The following is a 20,403-nucleotide window of genomic DNA, read 5'->3' as shown; positions in this document are numbered from 1 at the left end:
TCATTTAGTACGGTAATCAAATTACCATAAACAATTTCTAATTTTGTGGAAGATAAAATTGTGTGATTTTGGCAGCACCTGAGTGAGCACCTTCTCTGCAGCTAGAGAAGTGGTAAACTGAATTAGATGGTGAAATATCTTCTGTTTCCTCAAAATGTTTCCTCACCTTAAATGTCTTGGGCAATCTTTCTGATGTGAAATGCTTATTCAGCTGCATTGGCGATGTACTGAAACATTGATGGCAACGTACTCTACAGCAACATTGAAAGACATGCAGAGACCACAGGGTGAACCCTCTATCCTCAACTAGAGGTGAAAGATTGGTTAGAAAAGGGAAAAAAATGGCACTGTACGAGGCATGTATTTATTCTTTATTCTGTCTGAGGCGTGTGTTTATTCTTCGATAAACTTTTACCAACAGAACTGCTGGAAAAGACAGGCCAATTCATCTGTCAGGTTATCCAGTACAGCTCTACCTGCGATGTTGCAACAAAACATTTTAAATGTCATAGAAGTGATTACTGAGTCAATGCACTTCATTATCATATGCAAATCATTTTTATTTTTTCAAGTTACAGCAACAGTATTTCTGGTTCCTGAAAGCTTTGTAAGATTTTTTCCAAATGTATTTTAACTAACCAAGTGTACAGGTACAAGTAGAAATTATTTCACCAGAAGTTAAAAAAAACTTAACTACGATATAAGCAGAATGCTTTGCCTTTAATGAATCTTAAGCCCAACTGTACAGGCTCAATAGGCATCTTACGACACAGCTTGCATGCTTCCTAATTTGTGAACTACTAAAAGCTTTCAATGTACAAACCTAAAGGAGATATAGGTATTCATTTTTTGTGAATAAAAAAGTACTCACAAAATGTGTGAATACTTTTTTTAGCTGGTAGAAGTGGAGACAGTTTTTTCAGCGTTAGATGAAATGCTACGTTCCTATTTCATATTTCAAATTTCCTTTTCTGAATATATCCGACTCAAAAGGCTTACATACGAACAAACAAGAAATAAGGATTGGGTGAAAATTTTCTTATCAAAAAGCAGAAATTTAGGAATTTATTAACGGGTTTGCAGAGTAAAGCATTTTCCACTTTGAGATATACCACTGCCATGGATCAAGTTCTCGTCCATGGCAACACATTAGATCCTTCTATGTTTATACCTATTTTTTGCTCTTGCACTCATTAAATACAAGCAAATATATATATACAATAAGGTTTAGTTGAAACTAACCTTCTATGTAACTTAATTGCTTTGTTATGATGGCCAGAGATCCAGAAAGCTTGGGGCATAGTAAAATGAATCCTTTTTTTTCCCTTCATTCTCTGAATATGGGTCACTCATAATGTAGCTGTACAATGTGTGAACTAACAAGCCACTTTGCCTTGGGCAGCCTGCAGTTGAACTATTCATAAAAACAGATCCCAGTTCTGGTTAGTCCAAGAAATAAACAGTGGGTTTTGCATTTATTGCATATTTCTTCCCTGGATGATGAAGAACCAAGCATAATACGATAAAGATTTAAAAAAATAAATAAAGAAAACTCCAGGTTAGGTTAATTGTAATAAACCTCGCTGACCAGAGGATTGTCTGCAACTTCCAACTATTCAAGGTAACACTAACTTCTCAGTAACTTCAGTTACTCGAAGGTTTTTGTTGAAACAGTTTGAGCGCTGGGTATTTGTTTCAGTAATGTGTTGTATGGATCAGAACATTACCCACCTGGCTCTAAGTAATCAAGTACCCAAAAGCTTTTGATTAGTAGGTTTATATAAGGACCACTAGTCAATGCCAATTAGTTTGACATTTAATAAACAACCACATTGGAAGACACAATTCGTGAATCAAAGAAAACAAAACTAATTTTAGCAGCATTCAATGACTTCTTTTGGCAGCTGGTAAACTATTGAGGAAATTGAATAAACTAATAAAACTGGATTACAAATTCTCAGAAGCTGAAGAATGTTGCTCATTTTTCACCTCCAAGGAAGAGATATCAAAACACATGTACCGTACTCAAAAGGTAGTCAGATGAAAACAAGTTTATGACGTTAAGTTTGGCCACAAATTAGTTTGTGCTAAAAACCATTCCAACTTACTAAAAATATCCAAAAACGTTATAAAATATCCAAAATGTTAAACGGATACTGAACATGAAAATTAACCTCAAAACACTGAAAAAAAAGCCTTTTGGGTATATGCATAGATAATCTTAATACATCGACTCCTGAACAGAAACAATATTGTTCACAGACCAAGTCATGCTAATTGTCATGCTAATAATCAAGGCTGTAGTACAGGTTTAGTAAGACCTGTAAAAACTGGATAAGTCTTATTGTATTTCTTTTTTTTTGGATTAGTCTTGTGAAAATTAAAAATATCAATTATGTTCAACTTTAGAAGCAACATTAATACTAGAGACTGTAATGTAATGTGACAGATAAAGCTTGTATGATTACATGGGAGCCCAGCTGTATGGTAGGATTTCTGATTCTACTCCTCGGATTCATTGTTCAGACCTTGAATATTTTGATGCATACTATATAGAAATGCCAATGCCCCATTTAACTGAAGGACTGAATAGCATAAATTTTTACCAAAATAATTTTAAAAAAGTTAACTTCGTTTATACAGTATCACAGTACTAAATCTACACACTGATTGTCTGTTTCAACGAGCCTGCAGAAGTAGAACAAGCATTAAAAAGTTCTCCAATGTCAAGCTCGTGACACTCAGGCCTTTAGGAGCTACTTAAGGGTTTACACCCCAGTGCGGTCCCGTTTTCCCTCTAACGCTTCAGCGGGTTCCCCTGGCGAATGAGAACACTGCCTTGCCTTGACTGAATTTAGTGATTTAGCCAGTACTTACAGCCAGTCATTCAAGGAGATGAGTTACTTAAAAGTTAGCAACTCTTTCTCCAACAGAAGTATTAAAAAAAATGTCAAAATGAGATCTGACAAAATGCATTAAATATTGACTTTTCAGGGAATGACAGCTGTTGCAGCCAAGCAGTATCTCTGTGCAACCTTTCTAAAGATGGACGTCAACGTAAATGAAAGCCAATGCATAAACTGTGTTTCAACTGGAATAACATGTTTAAATTTGCTATGCAGAAGCAGTTAATTACAAGTTTGTATGTGCTGCCTGTGACCCATGAGCAAAGGTATAAATTAATAGATATCTAGCCAATGTCTAGACATTCTAGGTCTGATGAAAGGAGTAATGATCAGCATCAGGATTCCCTGGCAACTCTGATCTGTTTTGCATCAGCTGTAACAACAGCACTCACATTAAAGGTAATTACCACTAATTAGCGTTTACTGACAGATATAAACTGATAAATCCATTTTTCCACCCCTGTAAGCTATGGTTGTATGTGCTACCAGTGAGCATTCAGAGGTTTCTATAAAGAAATACATTTTTACAATATTTCACATCACTGAGTTTTGTTAACTTTGAAGTGGAGTACAGCAGATATACAGATTACAGCCGATTAATCTTTGATCGTTATGTAATCTGATAGTACAGTACAGGGAGAACAGAATGTGCCCTTTACAGAGACAACATCTCAACCCAGTAAAAAGAAACTATTGTTTCCATTATGCAATATAACATTTGCAAGTGGATTCTTCAATTCTGCTATAAATCAAAAATGTTAACGAAAATCAAATATATCAAATATATGTTAAGGTAAATATTTTTAATTACCTCAATTAACTTGTTGGCATGCTCACGAAACACCTGAGCATATTCCTTTACTTCCTTCTCGTTGCCATTCTTGGCAGCTTCAATCAGGACAAGAAGGGGAACATTAGTCTCCAGGAAAGAGTCAGAGACGTGGTCCATCACGGCTTTACGCAGCTGGAAATCAACAAAAAACATAACAAAGGCATTACAAACAATGCCACCTGCATATTTCTACATGAATCTTAATATCCTAGTTACACAGAAAACATCTTGTGGCTGAAAAAGAAAAAAACAGTTTGAAAAAACCTTAATTTAATATCACATTGGTACATTTTATTTTTTTAAATATCTTAAAAACCAAACCTAAGCTATTTGATGACAATTTCTTTTGATCTGAACAGTTCAGTGAGCACAAAAAGAAAAGGTTTTACGAGAGCTGAAGAGACAAAAGCTTGCAACAACATACCTGTCGGCGAAGATCTCTGGTCTTCTTTGTCATCCTGTCGATGGCTGTGTTCAGAGCATCGCTCTTGTCTTTTCTTCCTGCCTGAAACATAAAAGAAGAAAATGCTGAGCATTAGAATTCGGTGTTAACCATGGATCCATTTTGTAAGGGACATGTACTAAACAGATGTTAAAACACTCAAGGGTTTAATTAAACTGATGTGTTGTGATGAATCTTGCACATCGTGTTCAAAGACACAGGTCGACAAAAATGAACACGAAGAGTTTCTTTTACAGGACGCATTACATAAATAATAACATTTTGGAAGAAGAAATCCCTGCTTCTATTGACTTTTGTAACTTTCTTTTGACATATAAAGATGTGACATATTCTTTACTTGCAGCAAACATACTCTGCATAAATCAGCTGGTGAATTCTTCCCTTTGCCGTTCAATAAACATGGCGGTCATCTACATGTAGATGACTGCCATATAAAAAAAAATGGCGGTTATAAAAAAAAAAAAAAGTGGTTCAGAATGAGGAGGTTTTCCTACTCTGAGCAAAGTTAGTGTTCTTTATTTTATGTAATTTACACAGAAATGTCCCCCTGCAGCAAAAACCACCACATTAGCCAATAAATTGTTAGGAAAATGCCAGATCTTCACACTGAGAGCAAGCTTTTTAATAAAGTAATGCAGTTGAATATGAAGGAAAACACTAGAAGCAATCAGCCAAGGAAATATTTCTTCTTTCATTTAACCTGCAGCCACCTGCTGTAATTATTTATTTGTGTATCAATGCAATCAGCCAGATTGTGACTGTTGTAGTGTAATGTGATTACATGTTCACATTCCACGGTTCAGGCTTGCTCCTTGTTGTAATTGGTATGTAAATGTTACTTGCTTCACAGTTACTAAGATTGCTGCAGCAAATTGTTACGGAGTGACACCAAAGTGGCCCCTTTCGGACCGGACCTTGCATCCAATTAAAGGGAAGCTGCGCATGGTTTAAAGAGACATGGAAAGATGTGGATCGAGAGTCACCATTTCTCAGCTGAGGCATAATACAACAATGTTTTGGAAAGCTTTGCAGCATTGCAATCATGGCAGCATTTTGAAAATAATGTGCTCTTCTTGTGAAACATTACAGGTGGAGCCCTGGGTTTTCACATCTTATTTTTTGAGATGGGAAAAGTACTTCAAAAAAAGAAAGAAAATCACAACTAAAACAAGGAAAAATCATGAATTTAGATGCATCTAAACTTGTATGAAGATGGTTATCGTTTGATCTCACATTTGATTGAAAAAAACCCCCACTGTAAATAATCTAAAAACATCCCCAGTTTGTCCTGCATGTGCAGCTCTTCAGACTGTCGAAAGGGCATGTATGTTGAATAAAAAGTAACAATTAAGTGCAGCTGGCTAACTGTGTAAATTATGTACAGTAACATTTAAACATTATAGGCAGTAGTCACACCACAAAGTGCTGCACAGCAGTCGGTCCTAACCTCAACTCCCCATTGAGAGCAAAGAAATGCTCAGTCACATTCTACAACTCGCTCAAGCATAACCTCAAAATGTAAAACTTTCAAGAAACATGGAGAGATGGAGGGAGACTGAGGAGCTGAGCATGAGATGCACCCATTCTGAAAAACATTATAAAAAAGCCTGCAGAGGAAAAGGCAAACAACTAGTGAAGCTCTAGGCATTTTATCCCCCTTATATTGCTGAAATCAAGTGCAACTAACACCATGGATAGTGGTGGGACTGACCTCCTCTCTCTCCCCGCTGCCTATTGGGTGGGGGGTTATGCAGATACTTGGGAACCAAAGAGAGCCAAGAGCACAAATCCTCCATGATTTTGTGTTCTCTGGATGCAGTGCTGCAAAGAGGTTTAGCCTCCTTTACACCTACCATTTCAATCCTGTTCTATTCATGTCTAGCCTATATTTCATATCTCTGCCAGAGGGTCCAGAGATCTTCAGGTACTTATTATAGCAGCAGTTTCTTCTCCACATCTTTTATAACACTCCAGCTAGTCATATTCTCTCCAACAAAAACATGTCAAATGATTTGAGCTAGACAACCTTAGTTTTATTGAACAACATCTAAAGTCTCATGGCTTTAGATGAGCCATGAGAAACATAATTTCCCCCTTGTACAATTCATCTCCAACATCAAAAAAGGATGAACCACCCCAAAATGTCTACGCTTTTCCTCACATACTTACCTTATACCCGGCAAGGGAACCTACGTTAGTGGGAAATGTAGGCAAGTGACCCAGAAAGTCACAGCCAGATTGGTGTTTAGTTTAGTTTCAAGATATGAGAACTAATGGAGCAAATTAGACAACACAATGATTGAATTAAAATAAATCTTGCAACATTTTTAATAGAATGTTTGCCTTTTAATTCTACCCTTTGTTTCTTGTCCAAGTTGTAAATGTAAATTACATTCACTGCTGCAGCGTGGCTGCTATGGAAGTGCATGTGAGAGAGATGTGAAACAACTACATGATTCTTTAACCATTTACAGTGGCTATACACTACAACAGAAATAAAATTGCTCTAAAAGGAGGAAATTTTCTCAGATTTTCTTTTAGTGACCTGAAAAATTAGCGCTAAATGAACATTAACTACTCCACTTATCAAATTTGAAATCTGTGTCAGAAAACACAGCTTAAACTGTCTTTATTCCTAACATTACTGATGTAAATCCTTGAGATGGCTAATGCTGTTCAAGAGTGTTTACTCTTTGTTCCTTCAGCTCAAAGCAAATGTCCATGCTTCATTTATTTCATGAATATTTCCATCAAGATTAGATAACCATCAAGATTAGGTATTAGCCCATTTCAATTCCAGCCCTGTAAATCATCAATATTCAACATAAGTGACTTGGTTTAAATGGAACATGCCAGTTTCTCCTGTTGTATAATACAAACATTGACCGAAAATATGAACTCATGAGATAAATGTAAGGTAAAAGCTAGAAATTATTACCCAGGAAAAAGTTGTAGTCCCACTCCCCTTTTTCTCTGGGTCAATCCAAGAAGTACAACCTCCTCACTTGAATTGGTTTCTAGGGTAAATTTCTATCCTTGTAATCTGATTTGGCCCTGGTTCCTAAAGTGGAGACAAAACTACTGAAATAATGGCCCCAGAAAAGTGCCCTCTTTACTCGAAAAGGTTCTTGCAAAGAAAATTCACATTTAGACTGCACTGCTAATGTCAAATTTATATGGAAAGTCCTACATATTGTTTTCCCGTGACCTGGTCCCAGACTGCATACCAGAACATTCAGCGTTTTCTGTAACCTTTAGAAAGCAAATTTTAGTTACTCCACTCAGCAGCTGTGCATGCATTGCATAGCAGGAGTGGAAGAAAAGGACAGGGCAAGATATGAAAATGACGACTACAATAAAAGGGAATGTATTATATATGAGGCAATGCAGTACATTGTCATTCATGCTCTTTGAGCCAAAACTTTTGACTACACATGGGTTATTCTACTACGTATTCGCTGCTAGTAGAACAACACCATGGAGAGGCTGAGATTTACAGCTGTGGTTAATTTCAACAGCAAGCTGCGGCAACACGTTCAAGGTATCAATATTCTGATGGTGACGAGCCAGTGGGAGGGAAAGGGGAAGCAAGAGGGAGGTGGAGGAAGACTAAGGTGCACAAGAACTGTGTATGAGGCAGGGAGCAAGTTACTGAGCAGCAGAGTGAGAGACTGTTCGTGTGTGGGAGAGAGAAAACGCGGGAGAGAGAGAAACAGCGGTGATGATCGACGCCAGGCTGCCACCACTCTGCAGCAGAGAGTGGCTGCAACAAAAAGCACAGAATAACATCCCCGACTCCCCGCTCTGCTTTTTTTCTCTCTCTGCGTCTCAGCTAGCGGATGAGGGCTCCACTCACAGCTCTGCAGAGGCTCTGCCGAGACCGAGCCGGCGTCAGACGCAAGATCGCTGCCTGCCATCAACAAGTTAGGCTTGGACGACCAGAGCCATGAAAGAAAAACACTTGATTTTCAATTAAAACGTCACAGACATCTTCACTGCAGTGGAAGGAAATCAAAAGGGTAAAAGAAAAAGAAGAAGAGGGAGCTGCTGACTGGAGTCACTCTGGATCTAACTGATCAACTTGATAAATATATTACATATATTTCTATCAAGGATTTGTGGGTTGAAGGAGAAAAGATTTATTTCTTCTTTGTGCTTGGATTTTAGGGGACTCTGGCAAAAACACAAGGAATAAACATCTTAGGACATGGAATTTTACATTTTGTTTCAATCGGGTGGGTTCAGAATTGCTCTATTTCAAAAGAAGCCGATTCCTTTTGTGTTTACTCAAAAGGGTTTTTTCCCTTTGGATTTTTCTTCCATCCCGTTGCTCCAAGAGTCTTTGGAAAAGGACAGTTGAATGCAGCCTCCGATGTACACAAAAGAATGGGTAAGTTAGTCTTTTATATGGCAGCTCTGGTCATAAATAGGAAATACAAGTAAAGAGCAAGAGGTTGAGAACTAAAAGCTCTTCTGCTTCATTTATGCACTGCAATACCACCCCACCACCCTCCAATTTTCTGCTCTTCACTGACATAAGTTAGGAAGATGCACCTTAGAAAATAAAATTTGTTGTACTCAAATATTTCTGTAGAAATCTGGGGAAAGCTTTTTTTGATTCCCAACAATAAATTTGCATTCAATTGTTACAGCACAAAAAAAAGAAAAAAAAGAGCAGGGTAGCCTAATTTTAGAAGCAAGAAAACCAACAGCAGGTCACGTGTAATTGATAACTATATTCCTCATCATATTATGTCCTTTTTAAAGCTGTGATTGAGGGCAGCATGCTTGTGTTCATTTAGTTAAGTTGCAAATGTAAAATGTCTTGCCTGTTAAAGGTCCGGAAAGAAAAGATGGAGAAAATTGGCACCATTTCTCATCTGAATTAATAATAGGTGCTCTGCAGAGATTAGCTTTCCCGCCCCAAAGTTCATTTTCTTTTCTTTGAACCGACCCAGGTTTCCATTCAAGGTGGCCATTGGTGGGACCTGCACCAGTGGCTGTGAGTGTGATCAGTATGCTCGTAGCGTGTCTGCTGTCTCCTGCATCATGCACAACCTGCCCTCAAAAATGCCGCTGTGAGGACCTGCAGTTCTACTGCGACACCCAGGAGCTTAAGGCACCACCAGATGGTGTGGACAAGGGCGCCTTGGGGTTGTCGCTACGCCACAACAGCATCACTGAGCTCTCCCCTGATCAGTTCTATGGTTTCAGCCAGCTCACCTGGCTACATCTAGACCACAACCAGATCACCACGGTACAAGAGGATGCCTTTCAGGGGCTCTATAAACTGAAGGACCTCAACCTGAGCTCCAATCGTATCACCAAGTTGCCCAACACAACCTTCATCCACCTCATCAACCTTCAGATCCTGGACCTTTCATTCAATCAGATGACATCATTGGAGCCAGAACTGTTTCATGGACTTAGGAAGCTCCAGATACTTCACCTCCGCTCAAATTTACTTCGCACCACACCTGTACGAGCGTTTTGGGACTGCCGCAACCTGGAATATCTGGGCCTGAGCAGCAACCGTCTACGGAGCCTTGCCCGGAATGGATTTGCTGGGCTCATTAAACTCAAAGAGCTCCACTTGGAGCACAATCAGCTGACCAAGATTAACTTGGCCCATTTCCCTCGTCTCGTTGCCCTCCAGTTTCTCTATCTCCAGTGGAATAAGATCAACAATGTCACGTGTGGAATGGAGTGGACCTGGAGCACTTTAGAGAAGCTGGACCTCACAGGAAATGAAATCCGTGTCCTGACACCTGACGTGTTTCAAACGCTGCCAAATTTAAAAAATTTGCTACTGGATAACAACAAACTAAGCAGCTTGGAGCCCCAAGTCTTGGATATGTGGCAGTCTTTGAGTACAATTGGACTGTCCAGCAACCTTTGGGAATGTACCAAAAGGATTTGCTCTTTGGCCACATGGTTGAGCGCCTTCAAGGGAAGGTGGGAACATTCCATTGTCTGCCATAGTCCCGAATATGCCCAAGGGGAGGAGATACTTGACGCCGTCTATGGATTCCAGCTTTGCCAGAATTTTTCAGCACCAGTCATTCAGACCATCAGTACAACCACAGACACTACTACGGCTGCTGAGATCACAAGCTCCTTGTTTGGAATTATGCAGCCAACCCCCACACAGGACTATGCAGAGGATTTTGGGAGCTTTACCACACTCACAACCACCACAACCACAACACAAACACCAAGCACTGCTGAAGCAACTACTGCTTTGCTGGAAGAGGCAGCTGTAACAGATGATTTCTTAGCTATGGACAACACTGTCATGACTCATAGGGTCATCATTGGAACTATGGCCCTTCTCTTTTCTTTCTTTTTCATAATTTTTGTTGTGTATATCTCACGAAAGTGCTGCCCCCCCACCCTGCGGAGGATACGCCACTGTTCTGCTATTCAGAACCGCAGACAGATGAGGACCCAGCAGCGACAGCCAATGGCAGACCTAGCCACACAGGTACCCTATAATGAGTACGAGCCCAGCCATGAAGAAGGGGCTCTCGTCATCATCAATGGCTACGGGCAGTGCAAATGTCAGCAACTGCCTTACAAAGAGTGTGAAGTATGAACTCCTATTTATTCCTAGACCATAAGGTTCGTCATTTGACCATTTCAGAACAAACAGGGTTTGCTTCTTTAATTTGTTTCTGGTTTCTGTAAAAAGCCTAATTTCTACAAGTGACATTTGAAAACATGATCAATATCGAATGCTACAAAGACAGAGACTGGACAGTAAAGAAACTATGTGGAGATAGTCACAATTTTATTTTTCTATGAAAGAAAGGTTGTTCATATCAGCCAGGGGCAATCATTTTAAATAAGAAAATTGTAAACTGTGAGATTTGTCTCTACATTGTCTATATTTTGCAGCACAGCTTAATTAAAAGGGTCATACAGCCCTTTGCTAACAAAGTACCTAAAGTGAAGGGATGCGATTTTGTAATGTTTTATTTTTTTTTGTTTTCCAAAAGGTTAAAAAAAAAAACATTTAAAATATTGTTTCCCAAATTCATCAGAGGCACTGAAATTAAGAAGGTTCTTACTAATACTCAATTGTTTGAGAGTAGAAACCTGAAAAAACATTACATTCACCAAATCAGCGATATATCAATTTAACCAACAACCTTAAACCAGATAAACTGTTTTTTCATAAATTGTAGCTGCTACTCCACACAAAGAATAAAAAATGTTCAATTATATTAATTGGATGATTTTCTTTTTTGTCAGATATATGCTCAAAAATCCTGATTTGCAGCCAACAGAAGGCATTCTGCATTTGGGCTTTTGTCTATCACATTCAGCTACTAGAAATAAATCCTTAACCTTTGGGACACACCACAGTGTGTTCAACTATGGTTAATATCCAATTTATCTATCTTTAAAGGAAAAAAACAACTACAAACCTTTAGTGTACAATTATTTGTATATGGATTACACATTTTGTAAAGGCCATACAAACTGTGACCATAATATATTTTGGGGCTTAATTTAATTAAGTACAATATGCTGATTTGCCATAACAGGATCAATTTCTAGATTTACGTGATATGCGAGTAGCAAGTGAAAGGGCAATGAACAGAGCAAATGCCAGAACATTTTATGCTGAAAATAAAAACCTCTCCCAGAAGCCCACCCTCTTACGCTTACACTCTAATCAAGACTGACGGGTTCAAGATTGAGCCAATTAAGGCAAGGCAAAAAGAATCTTAATATTCTGTGTCCCACACCAGTGAACCAGCAACATCTAGATCTTCCATCAGTAAAATGTAGTTTTTTGTCATCATTTGTGAGATAACACCAACAACTCCCCTAAACTTGTTTTATTTTATACAACAGCATCAATAAAATTGTAACTTGCAGTCTGAAAAATGAATTCACATTCAACAAATATATCAGTTCTCCTGTTTGAACTAACAAGTGTTGAGCTAAACTGTGCTCAATACTCTAGGCAAATTGAGATCCAATGATAAGCAAACAGCAGGCTTTGGTGAGGACACATTTGTATGCAGCAGAGAGAAGATGTGCATTAGCATCAGTCTGAAGCTGCTGCTGCAGCTTCGCACTTCATGTTCGATTCAAGAGTGGGGGCAGGGTGAAAGTAAGTGGGATTGAGATGAATTGACGGGATGAAAAGAGGGCACAAATTGTTAGATAACTTAAGTTTAAAACAACTTAATAATAAAATGGAATTCATTATAATTGCTTGTGTTTTAAACGTACAACACAGCAGCTTTTGGTTTCATATCACTCCGCAATGAGGCATTGCTCTAATTCCACAGCACCTTTAAAGAAGATGTACCATATGACAAGAATGAGAGCATTTCTCTATTTGGGCAGAGGCAGAAGGTATTATTTGTGGGTTTGTCTTCTAGGTTATGGAAATTTGGCTTCAGGCTTTTACATAAACACATTTGTATAAGTGCGTCTCTAAAAATTCTCATGCCATCAAACACAAACTGTGTAAGTAAACCAAAAACTTTTTTACACTTTTAGTTAAGACCATTTTTTCCAAAGCCAAGTAATTCCCTTTCTAATTTCAAGTTTCTCTTCCAGCTTCGCACTGCTTTTACTGCTGCCCTTCTGACCTTGCATGTTCAAAAGTCCAACTTTCAGTGAAATACTTCTCAGTTTCATTCAGTAAACGTTACGAGACCCCATTTTCTGATGGATACAAAAGTAAATTAAATTCTATGAGTTATGGCAATCATGACATTGACATTTTACGGTTCAAGACTACAGTTGTACCAAGTGACTGAAAATCCACAAAATTTGTAGGATTATGCATCCCTTTGCACTTTGGCTCTTTGTAAACTGTTTTGTTTCCTCCCGTCATCCTCTAGTTCTTCTCTCCCTGCTAAAAAAACGCTGAAGTGAAAAAAAAAAAAAACTACAAGAATCCCTACTCATCTCGAAACTCTTTGTGCAAAACTGAATGCTTTTCTCTTCCCATTTTCCTTTTGTATTGTAATATGTACAATTTCATATCTGTATAGTGGATAAGATGTGCCAAACTGGAAAAAAAAAAACATTGTCCCTTCAAAACATATATTTTTTAAATAAAATGGTTATAATTGTTTGCAAATCGTTTGCGAACTGATGTACGCTGACATCTTGTTTTGGTCTTTCTTTCAAGTCAATCCATTACACAATTTTAGCATTAATGTACATTGTTATATCTTTGGCTGCACCAGTAATAAAAGTTGGGCCAATATAGAAATTAAAATTGCAGTTATGGCCAATAACAGTGATTATCTATCAATCTTTGTTTCTGTGCCCAGCCATCAATTTACATATTAACCTTTTAATACTTAATATATCATATTGATTTTATCAAGCTGAAATAGTTCATGGTTACATGAAAAAAAGGGGAAAAAAAACAACATATTTGAACTACTGCTTTAGTTAAATGTTGGCTAAGAGTTTTTAAACAACTGGATGCTGACTGATGGCCAACAAGGATGTAATTGTCCTCTTAAAATTACTCAAGTAGCATGCATTTTACCAGTGACATTGCAAAGGACATTTTAAACACAGCAGATCAATTTGTCTTCATATATTGAGGCATATATTTATGTAGATTCATATTGTATCGTGCAATATTGCTGTTATTTTAAACATTGACTTACAAAAGCTATAGCAAAGACCAGCAACAGCTCTAATCAATGTGACGCAAACCAGTTATGGGAGTTTAGTGAAGGTAAAATTTGCATGTTTAAGAGTGTCTCATAATGCCCAGGTGAAACTGTCAGTCTAATCCATGCAAGAAGCTAAAAGATTTGCGCTACAAATTAATTTGAATAATTTCAGTTACACAAGAAATACTTTTTTTTTTCTTTAATTAGTATGCCCCATCTTTTTACAAAACCCCAATTTTTCATCCTTAAACTTCTTTTTGATTTCGGGGTGCGAATTAGGACAAAAGTCCATTTATTCCTATAGAAATTTGTTTGTAATCGTATAAGAGTCTGCTCTGTCGGAACAAAGTTTGAATGTGTCTGATGTTTTGGTGAATCTTACATTCACCAATCATCTGATTATAAATTAAGCAGCCCACTTTTGTTTCCCAAAGATATATGGTTCTTCTCTCTGTGATCCAATTATTCTTCGCAGTATGTTTGAGCTGCGGCTCAACTACAGCTCCCAGACATGGAGTTGTTCCCAGGTGAACTGGAAACAACTATAGCCAGCAGGTCTTAGTGTGGGTGTAAAATTGTATCTGTGTGTGAACGGTTTGTGATAAAGAGGTGAGCTGTCTACACAGAGCAATGTTTTTTGTTCTGTTTCTATATAAACCCCTGAACAAAAAAAATAAAGCAAATGTAACTATTGCACCATCCTAAAAAAAACAGCAGGAGGAATCCAAGTACTTTGGAGTTTAAGTCTTTGCTTAATAATTCAATGGGCAAATCAAGTACTCTTTTGCAAATACCGCTCATTTAATATCAAAGACTTCCTCAACATGAAAGTTCTTCTAAAGGCAGATTAAGAGTTATGTGATGAAAACAGAGGGCTCTAAAACAGTAAAGACTCTGCAGGTACACAAGTGAGAACTTATTCCATTTATAAGCCTATTGCCTTCACTTAAAACTTATTCAAACTATTTATTTTGGGCTATAAAGTGTTCGAGTTAAAATTCCCTGGATGAAAATACAAATATTCAGACTTATTCACATCAGTTTTTCTAAACTTTAAGGGGAGTGAAAAAAAATGATAATATTCAGATATTTTTTTTTGCCAAATTAAAACCTCAACAGTGAGCATGAAATTTCCTCAAGTAGATTTCAACAACATATTTTTTTAAGTTGGACAAAAAGTGTCTAAAAGGTTAAAGCATAGATTTTGTCATGTATGATTGACTTAAAATTAACAAGGTTAACAACAACAAAATTTAAACATTAACATTTAAAATACTTCAGTAAATTAAAAAAAAATCGTCCAGGTCAAGTTATTGACCATAAGTTTATCAGTTCTCTATTTAAGATCTAGCATTCATATTGATGTGGGTTAATATGCATGCTACTTCAATGTGGCAACACAGAGGTGAACAATCTGGTTTTGAAGCAGTAGATTACATCTAACACGTTCTCAAAGTATAAGTGGACTCTACATGCAAAACAAAAGTTCAAAACTTGCATAACTGCTGCATTAAGTTTTACATTTGTGACTGAAGGAATTTGTTTCTACTCCCCAAATAGTCTTTTTGTTAATTGATTTGGCTGTTAATGGTTCAGCTGTGCTGCACAACAGGAGCTAATGAAAACAAGGCTGAACAACTGTGAAAAGCAAGAAGAGTCAAGTTGCCGAAGCACAGAGCTTCTTATTGCGAGTTCACTGCATTATTCTTCCTTACTGCCGAGAAAAACGGCTCAACCCATCTACGCGACAGAAAAGCCGATCAGAAGGCCCAGAATCTACCAACCTGAGATCAAAGAGACACATTCAAGAAATGTTGCCTGACAAGCGTCGACTGACAGACTAATGTTTTATGGAGGCCATAAATATAAGCAAAGCCTTCAGGATACTAGATCTTTTCTCTGTTACAGTGTGCAGTGTGTAATTTGTTATAATTATGGATTCAGATTCAATTTCTCAGCTCTGAGACAATTTTAGTTTCTTTAAAAACTTCTCCATGAAATATAAAATGTATGCATTAATTTGACGCATATCATTTGTTTTGTATTCGGAGCACTGCGGTCAGCTACAGTGCTCAGTAAGTCATTCACTTGTAAAAAAAATATTCTGTTGAAACGAGTCCTTTGTTTCAACATAAACCTCAAAATCTGAAGACTGAAAATGATGGATTACTTTCCCAGTTTTAGACAGTCCTAGCAGTGGACTCACTGGATTGTTCGCTCAGACATGGTGTTCTTATTCTCCTCCTAGTGTCGCACATAGTATTTTACAAAGCTTCAATAATTTAAAGTATTCAATGTGTATACAGAAGAAACCCTTCAGCTTCAGGTTACAAGACATTCACTTCATGCCCCAACAATGGTCAGAAAAAGAAACTAGATTGTTACACACTGTAAACCTTAAGTAGTCCGCCAAAATATATTTTTAATGAGATGCATCTGTGCAGGCAGAGAGAAAATTGGATAGAACTAAAATTCTTCCACTTACTTAAGGTGCCCAAGGCAAAAAGTAAGAGTTGGGGGGAGAGCAAGCCATCAGAGGAGAAAGGAACAAACAGGAAGAAGACTGCAAAGGAGGAAATGGGATTAAGCCAGATGTTCAATCTGTACAAGAAATGTTAAGGAGTGCCAAGTGCTAATACTGCTTTGAGCTAAATAGAAATGAGGAGGAAAGGGATGTGGGATCCCACTGCAGTTGCTAGGTACTGCATGTCATTTTCACACAGGTGAAAATGCTAATAAACTTGCAGGGACTGTCAGTTGCTGTGTATGTCAGAGCAATGAAGCATTTTGCAACGTGAGACAACCCTTGACACATGCTAGTAACAAGGGATGCTTAAATAATACAAAATGTCAGAAACTGTTACACTTTGCATGTGCGATGTAAAACCTTCATGGCTATATGGAATAATTGAGGCTTCACAGTGTGGGAGAGCAAGAGCAACATAACCACTTATCCACCTTTCCACTTCACTGGCTGAGGAAATGGGCTGCAATCTTTTAAGTGATCATCATTAACATAATATTGTTTCTCCCACACAAATAAGAAAAAAAATGCTTGCCTAATCCAAATAATTCAACAAAACAATTTCAATAGGGACGTCCCAATCCAAACTCTAGTAATGAATAAGACTTGCTCTGTAATTCAGCTCCAATTTCTGTTTACATTGGCTGCCACAGAAAGCCAATTTGTGCATGGCTAATTAGGTTTACATCACCAAAGCATCGCACTTATTTAGCAGACACTTCTGCCCAAAGATATTTAGAGGCGAGAAACAAACTGAGGGCCAATGTCAAATTTAATCAGTTGGCCAGTACATCAACTTGGGGAAAAAAAAAAAAAAGAAAAGATAAAACTAGTAATGTCCTGATTGATGGAAGATCACCATTCTACAGCCAACAATACAAGGTTTTCTCTTGGTACCTCAAGCTGAAGTATGTTACGTTCTGCAGGATATATAAAATGTATATTTACCAAAACATTTAACTTTTTCTTTGACACATCAAGGAATACAAATGCATAATACAGACAAATTCACGAGACAAAAATCACACCGAGGTGATATTGTAGCAGTCATATCCATGCAACCTTTTAGAGAAAGTACAGTTTACAGGCACAAATTAGGTTGGGAAAACTTGCCAGTTCTTTGATATCCGTTTAGTTCTCTAGCAACTTCTTTGAAACATGGATGCTAATTGTGTGTGTGCGTGGGTATGCATGTGTATGCGCACAGGATTTTATAGGCAATTTTAAGAAAAAGTCGTGTTTACTCTATTAATCATTAATTTTTTCTATGAGTAATCAGAATTGATTCATTAGCACTGAAAAAAAAAATCAGATTTCCCTGTTTGCGTGTTAGAAAAAATAGATTAAAGAAAAATTATTTCACACTTCTGGTAGCAATTTGCAATGCAATGCAACCCATGAAGCCATGTCACAGGAAGAAAACTTTATTCCCTCTTCCGAGGTACACTGAAAGCAGCATGAATGCTGCTTGAAGTTAAGGTTAAAAGGAAATAAAGATGAGACAGGATTTCTCTACTTGGAGCAGAAGAAATTAAATATTTTTCCATTTGCAGGTCTGAAACCCTCACTGAATGAGAATTTGATACACTAAAAGGACCCAAAAAGGAGGCAGTGTTCTATTTGTGTTTCTGAGTTGGTGGTGACTTCAAAAACCCAGCTGGAACACCAATAATACCATTTCTAAACGTGGCCCATTTACTTTTGTCTACTGGCAATACGTAGCTTAAATCTATGAAAGAAATTTCTATTTTCAGGTTAGACAGGCAATACCTGCCTATATTATGAACAACACTGTTTCACTTGACCTTTTTTACAATCGATGGCAAGCCAAATTATGCACAATTTTTTTTTTAAAAAAAAGCATTTCCCTATATAAAAAAAGCATTTCCCACTTCTGAAGCCAAGTGTTGGTAGGTATATTTGAACAAACTCCTACAGCTTTTTCTGATGCAATTGAAGCTCACTGAGGTAAACATTTCAAAATATACACCAAATGTGAAAAGAATGTAACCTCATCACAACCAAATTAGTCACTACATTCATCTAGTCTTGAACATTATATATATATAATGTTTTTACCACAAATAGCCATGTGTGAACCCTTACATCTGTTGCTGTTGTTACACCTCAAATTATCATTTGTCATTTCTATTCAATCGGTAAGTATCACTATTTTTCCTAATATTGAACTGCCCAACAGATTCAATATTTTCCTCGTTATATAATATAAAACTTTAGCGAATAGCACGTTTCTTTACAAATATATTTTAAAGATATTCAAATAAAATTGAATATCTTTAAAATTGAATATCTTGGCCAAACAACATGGATCGATTGGCTTGGACTCTTATTAACCCTGTGAAGGTGGTCTGGTGTGTCTTGACACAAGATGTTAGCAGATCATTTAAGTCCTGCAAGTTGTGAGGTTCCACCTCGCACCTGTTAGCAAATCCATTAGTCCAATTAGTTAGCATGTTCCACTTGGATGCCAAGTGAACACTTCACACTAATGCTGTGTTCTAGTTCCTACTTCTCAATTGGAAAAAATCAACTAGAACACTCTCCGAAGTCAGATTTCATACAGGGAAACGTGGAGCAACGATGACTACCCCCATTTATGACTTGTACAGCAGACTTCATGTGTCAATATGGCACATTTGTCATCAAAAGTAGTAAGATGAGGTGGATATGTTTATATTACAAGAAACACATGTAAAAGTGCGCCTAAAATCAGCATTACATGTAGCACCGGCAATTGTAAACTGAACAAATTAAAAATGGCATTTGTTTATTAAAAGTAACACTTTAAATGATGTCTGTAAGAGCTATTTCAAACAAAGTTTATTGGTAGTGCAATGTTGAAATTCAGAGTTTTAAACTAAAACCCTGTTACCTGACAGGTTTGACTTCAAATCTAGCTCAGGTAGCTGAAATGCAGTAATATTGTGAGCTTCAACCCATTCTTGAACTTTTTTTATTGCTTTGTAGATGTTCAAAGAGCCACAGCCATTAACTTCTTCAACAATTAAAGCAACAATAGCTCCTCTGTTGGATACGACCTCACAGGTCAGCTACTGCTCCTGACATACATTGATGGCTAGCCACCAAGACTCATCAGTTCACCAGTGTTCCTTACCTGGATTGCTTGATAGAAAAAGAGCACTGCAAACCCATAAAACCCACAGGAGCTGCAGTTTTGGGCAACACTCTGGCCACTTTGACCCTTCTCAACATCACATTTATCCATTTTGCTTTTAACCCATTGACTAGGAGGACAAAATGTTCCCTTTTTACTCAATGTACCCAACCTGCTAACAGGTCAGGTGCCATTGTCAGTCTTATTTACTTTGTAGAATGGCCATAACATCCTACTGGCTCTGTGTACATTATCAAATTCAATTGAATAGCATGAAAGACGTAAACATATAGTCATGAAGCCTTGCAATGTTTCAAATACCCGACAAACGTAGCCAAGTTATCCAACAGTCTGTCACTGCTATAAGGCACCCAGTCACATTCTCTCACTATGCTAACCACATGTCACATGCCATAGATCTCGTAGGCTAAATTAGGCCATTAAATGCACATGACAGGCAGTAACATATTATGCTTATAAACCATTTTCTTCATCTGGCCAAATGAGTAGTCATATCACTGTCATGTCCATTCACCATCAGTGTTGATGAGATTCGTTTCTTCATTTCTCTAGTTACAGTGTACTACTGAACTTGTGGGTAAGAGTTCAATGTAGACAAAAATAAAAGTTGCTTTAAAATCAACTTCTGATTTCATTTAATTGGATTGGATCTGAAAGTAAAGTGGATGTGACTGTGGATTGATGAAAGGTGAACCAGTGGTATAAAATGGGAATTCTCAGAACTATGACAAAGTATAAGTAACAAAAAAAAGGAACAAAAACTGAAAATATTGAAAAACAAAGGCCCATGGTTATAAGAAAAGGATAAGAAAACTTAAATCTGCCATATGTAAAAGTACTTTAAAAATTCTCAAAAAAA

At 37.4% G+C, this 20,403-nt stretch overlaps 2 protein-coding genes across 2 annotated transcripts in view; one reads left to right on the top strand and one right to left on the bottom strand.

The window, feature by feature from the left end:
* ctnna1 (catenin alpha 1) overlaps positions 1-20,403 on the bottom strand; it is a 73,311-nt gene that overhangs the window by 34,763 nt on the left and 18,145 nt on the right. Inside the window, exons 8-9 of the mRNA XM_005795408.3 lie at positions 4,163-4,243; positions 3,718-3,870 (exon numbers count right to left, since the gene is read on the bottom strand). Coding sequence (XP_005795465.1) covers positions 3,718-3,870; positions 4,163-4,243 — 234 coding nt within the window. The remainder of the gene's footprint in view (positions 1-3,717; positions 3,871-4,162; positions 4,244-20,403) is intronic.
* lrrtm2 (leucine rich repeat transmembrane neuronal 2) lies at positions 7,876-13,115 on the top strand. The gene is made up of 2 exons (XM_005795407.2): positions 7,876-8,591; positions 9,160-13,115. The coding sequence occupies exons 1-2, from the start codon at positions 8,588-8,590 to the stop codon at positions 10,794-10,796; spliced, it is 1,641 nt and encodes a 546-aa protein (XP_005795464.1). The 5' UTR covers positions 7,876-8,587; the 3' UTR covers positions 10,797-13,115.

The sequence above is a fragment of the Xiphophorus maculatus genome, chromosome 23 (genome assembly GCF_002775205.1).
Source record: "Xiphophorus maculatus strain JP 163 A chromosome 23, X_maculatus-5.0-male, whole genome shotgun sequence".
In the NCBI taxonomy this organism is placed as follows: Eukaryota; Metazoa; Chordata; class Actinopteri; order Cyprinodontiformes; family Poeciliidae; genus Xiphophorus; species Xiphophorus maculatus.
The sequence above is the reverse complement of the archived record's forward strand: the minus strand, read 5'-3'. Positions and strand labels throughout refer to the sequence as shown.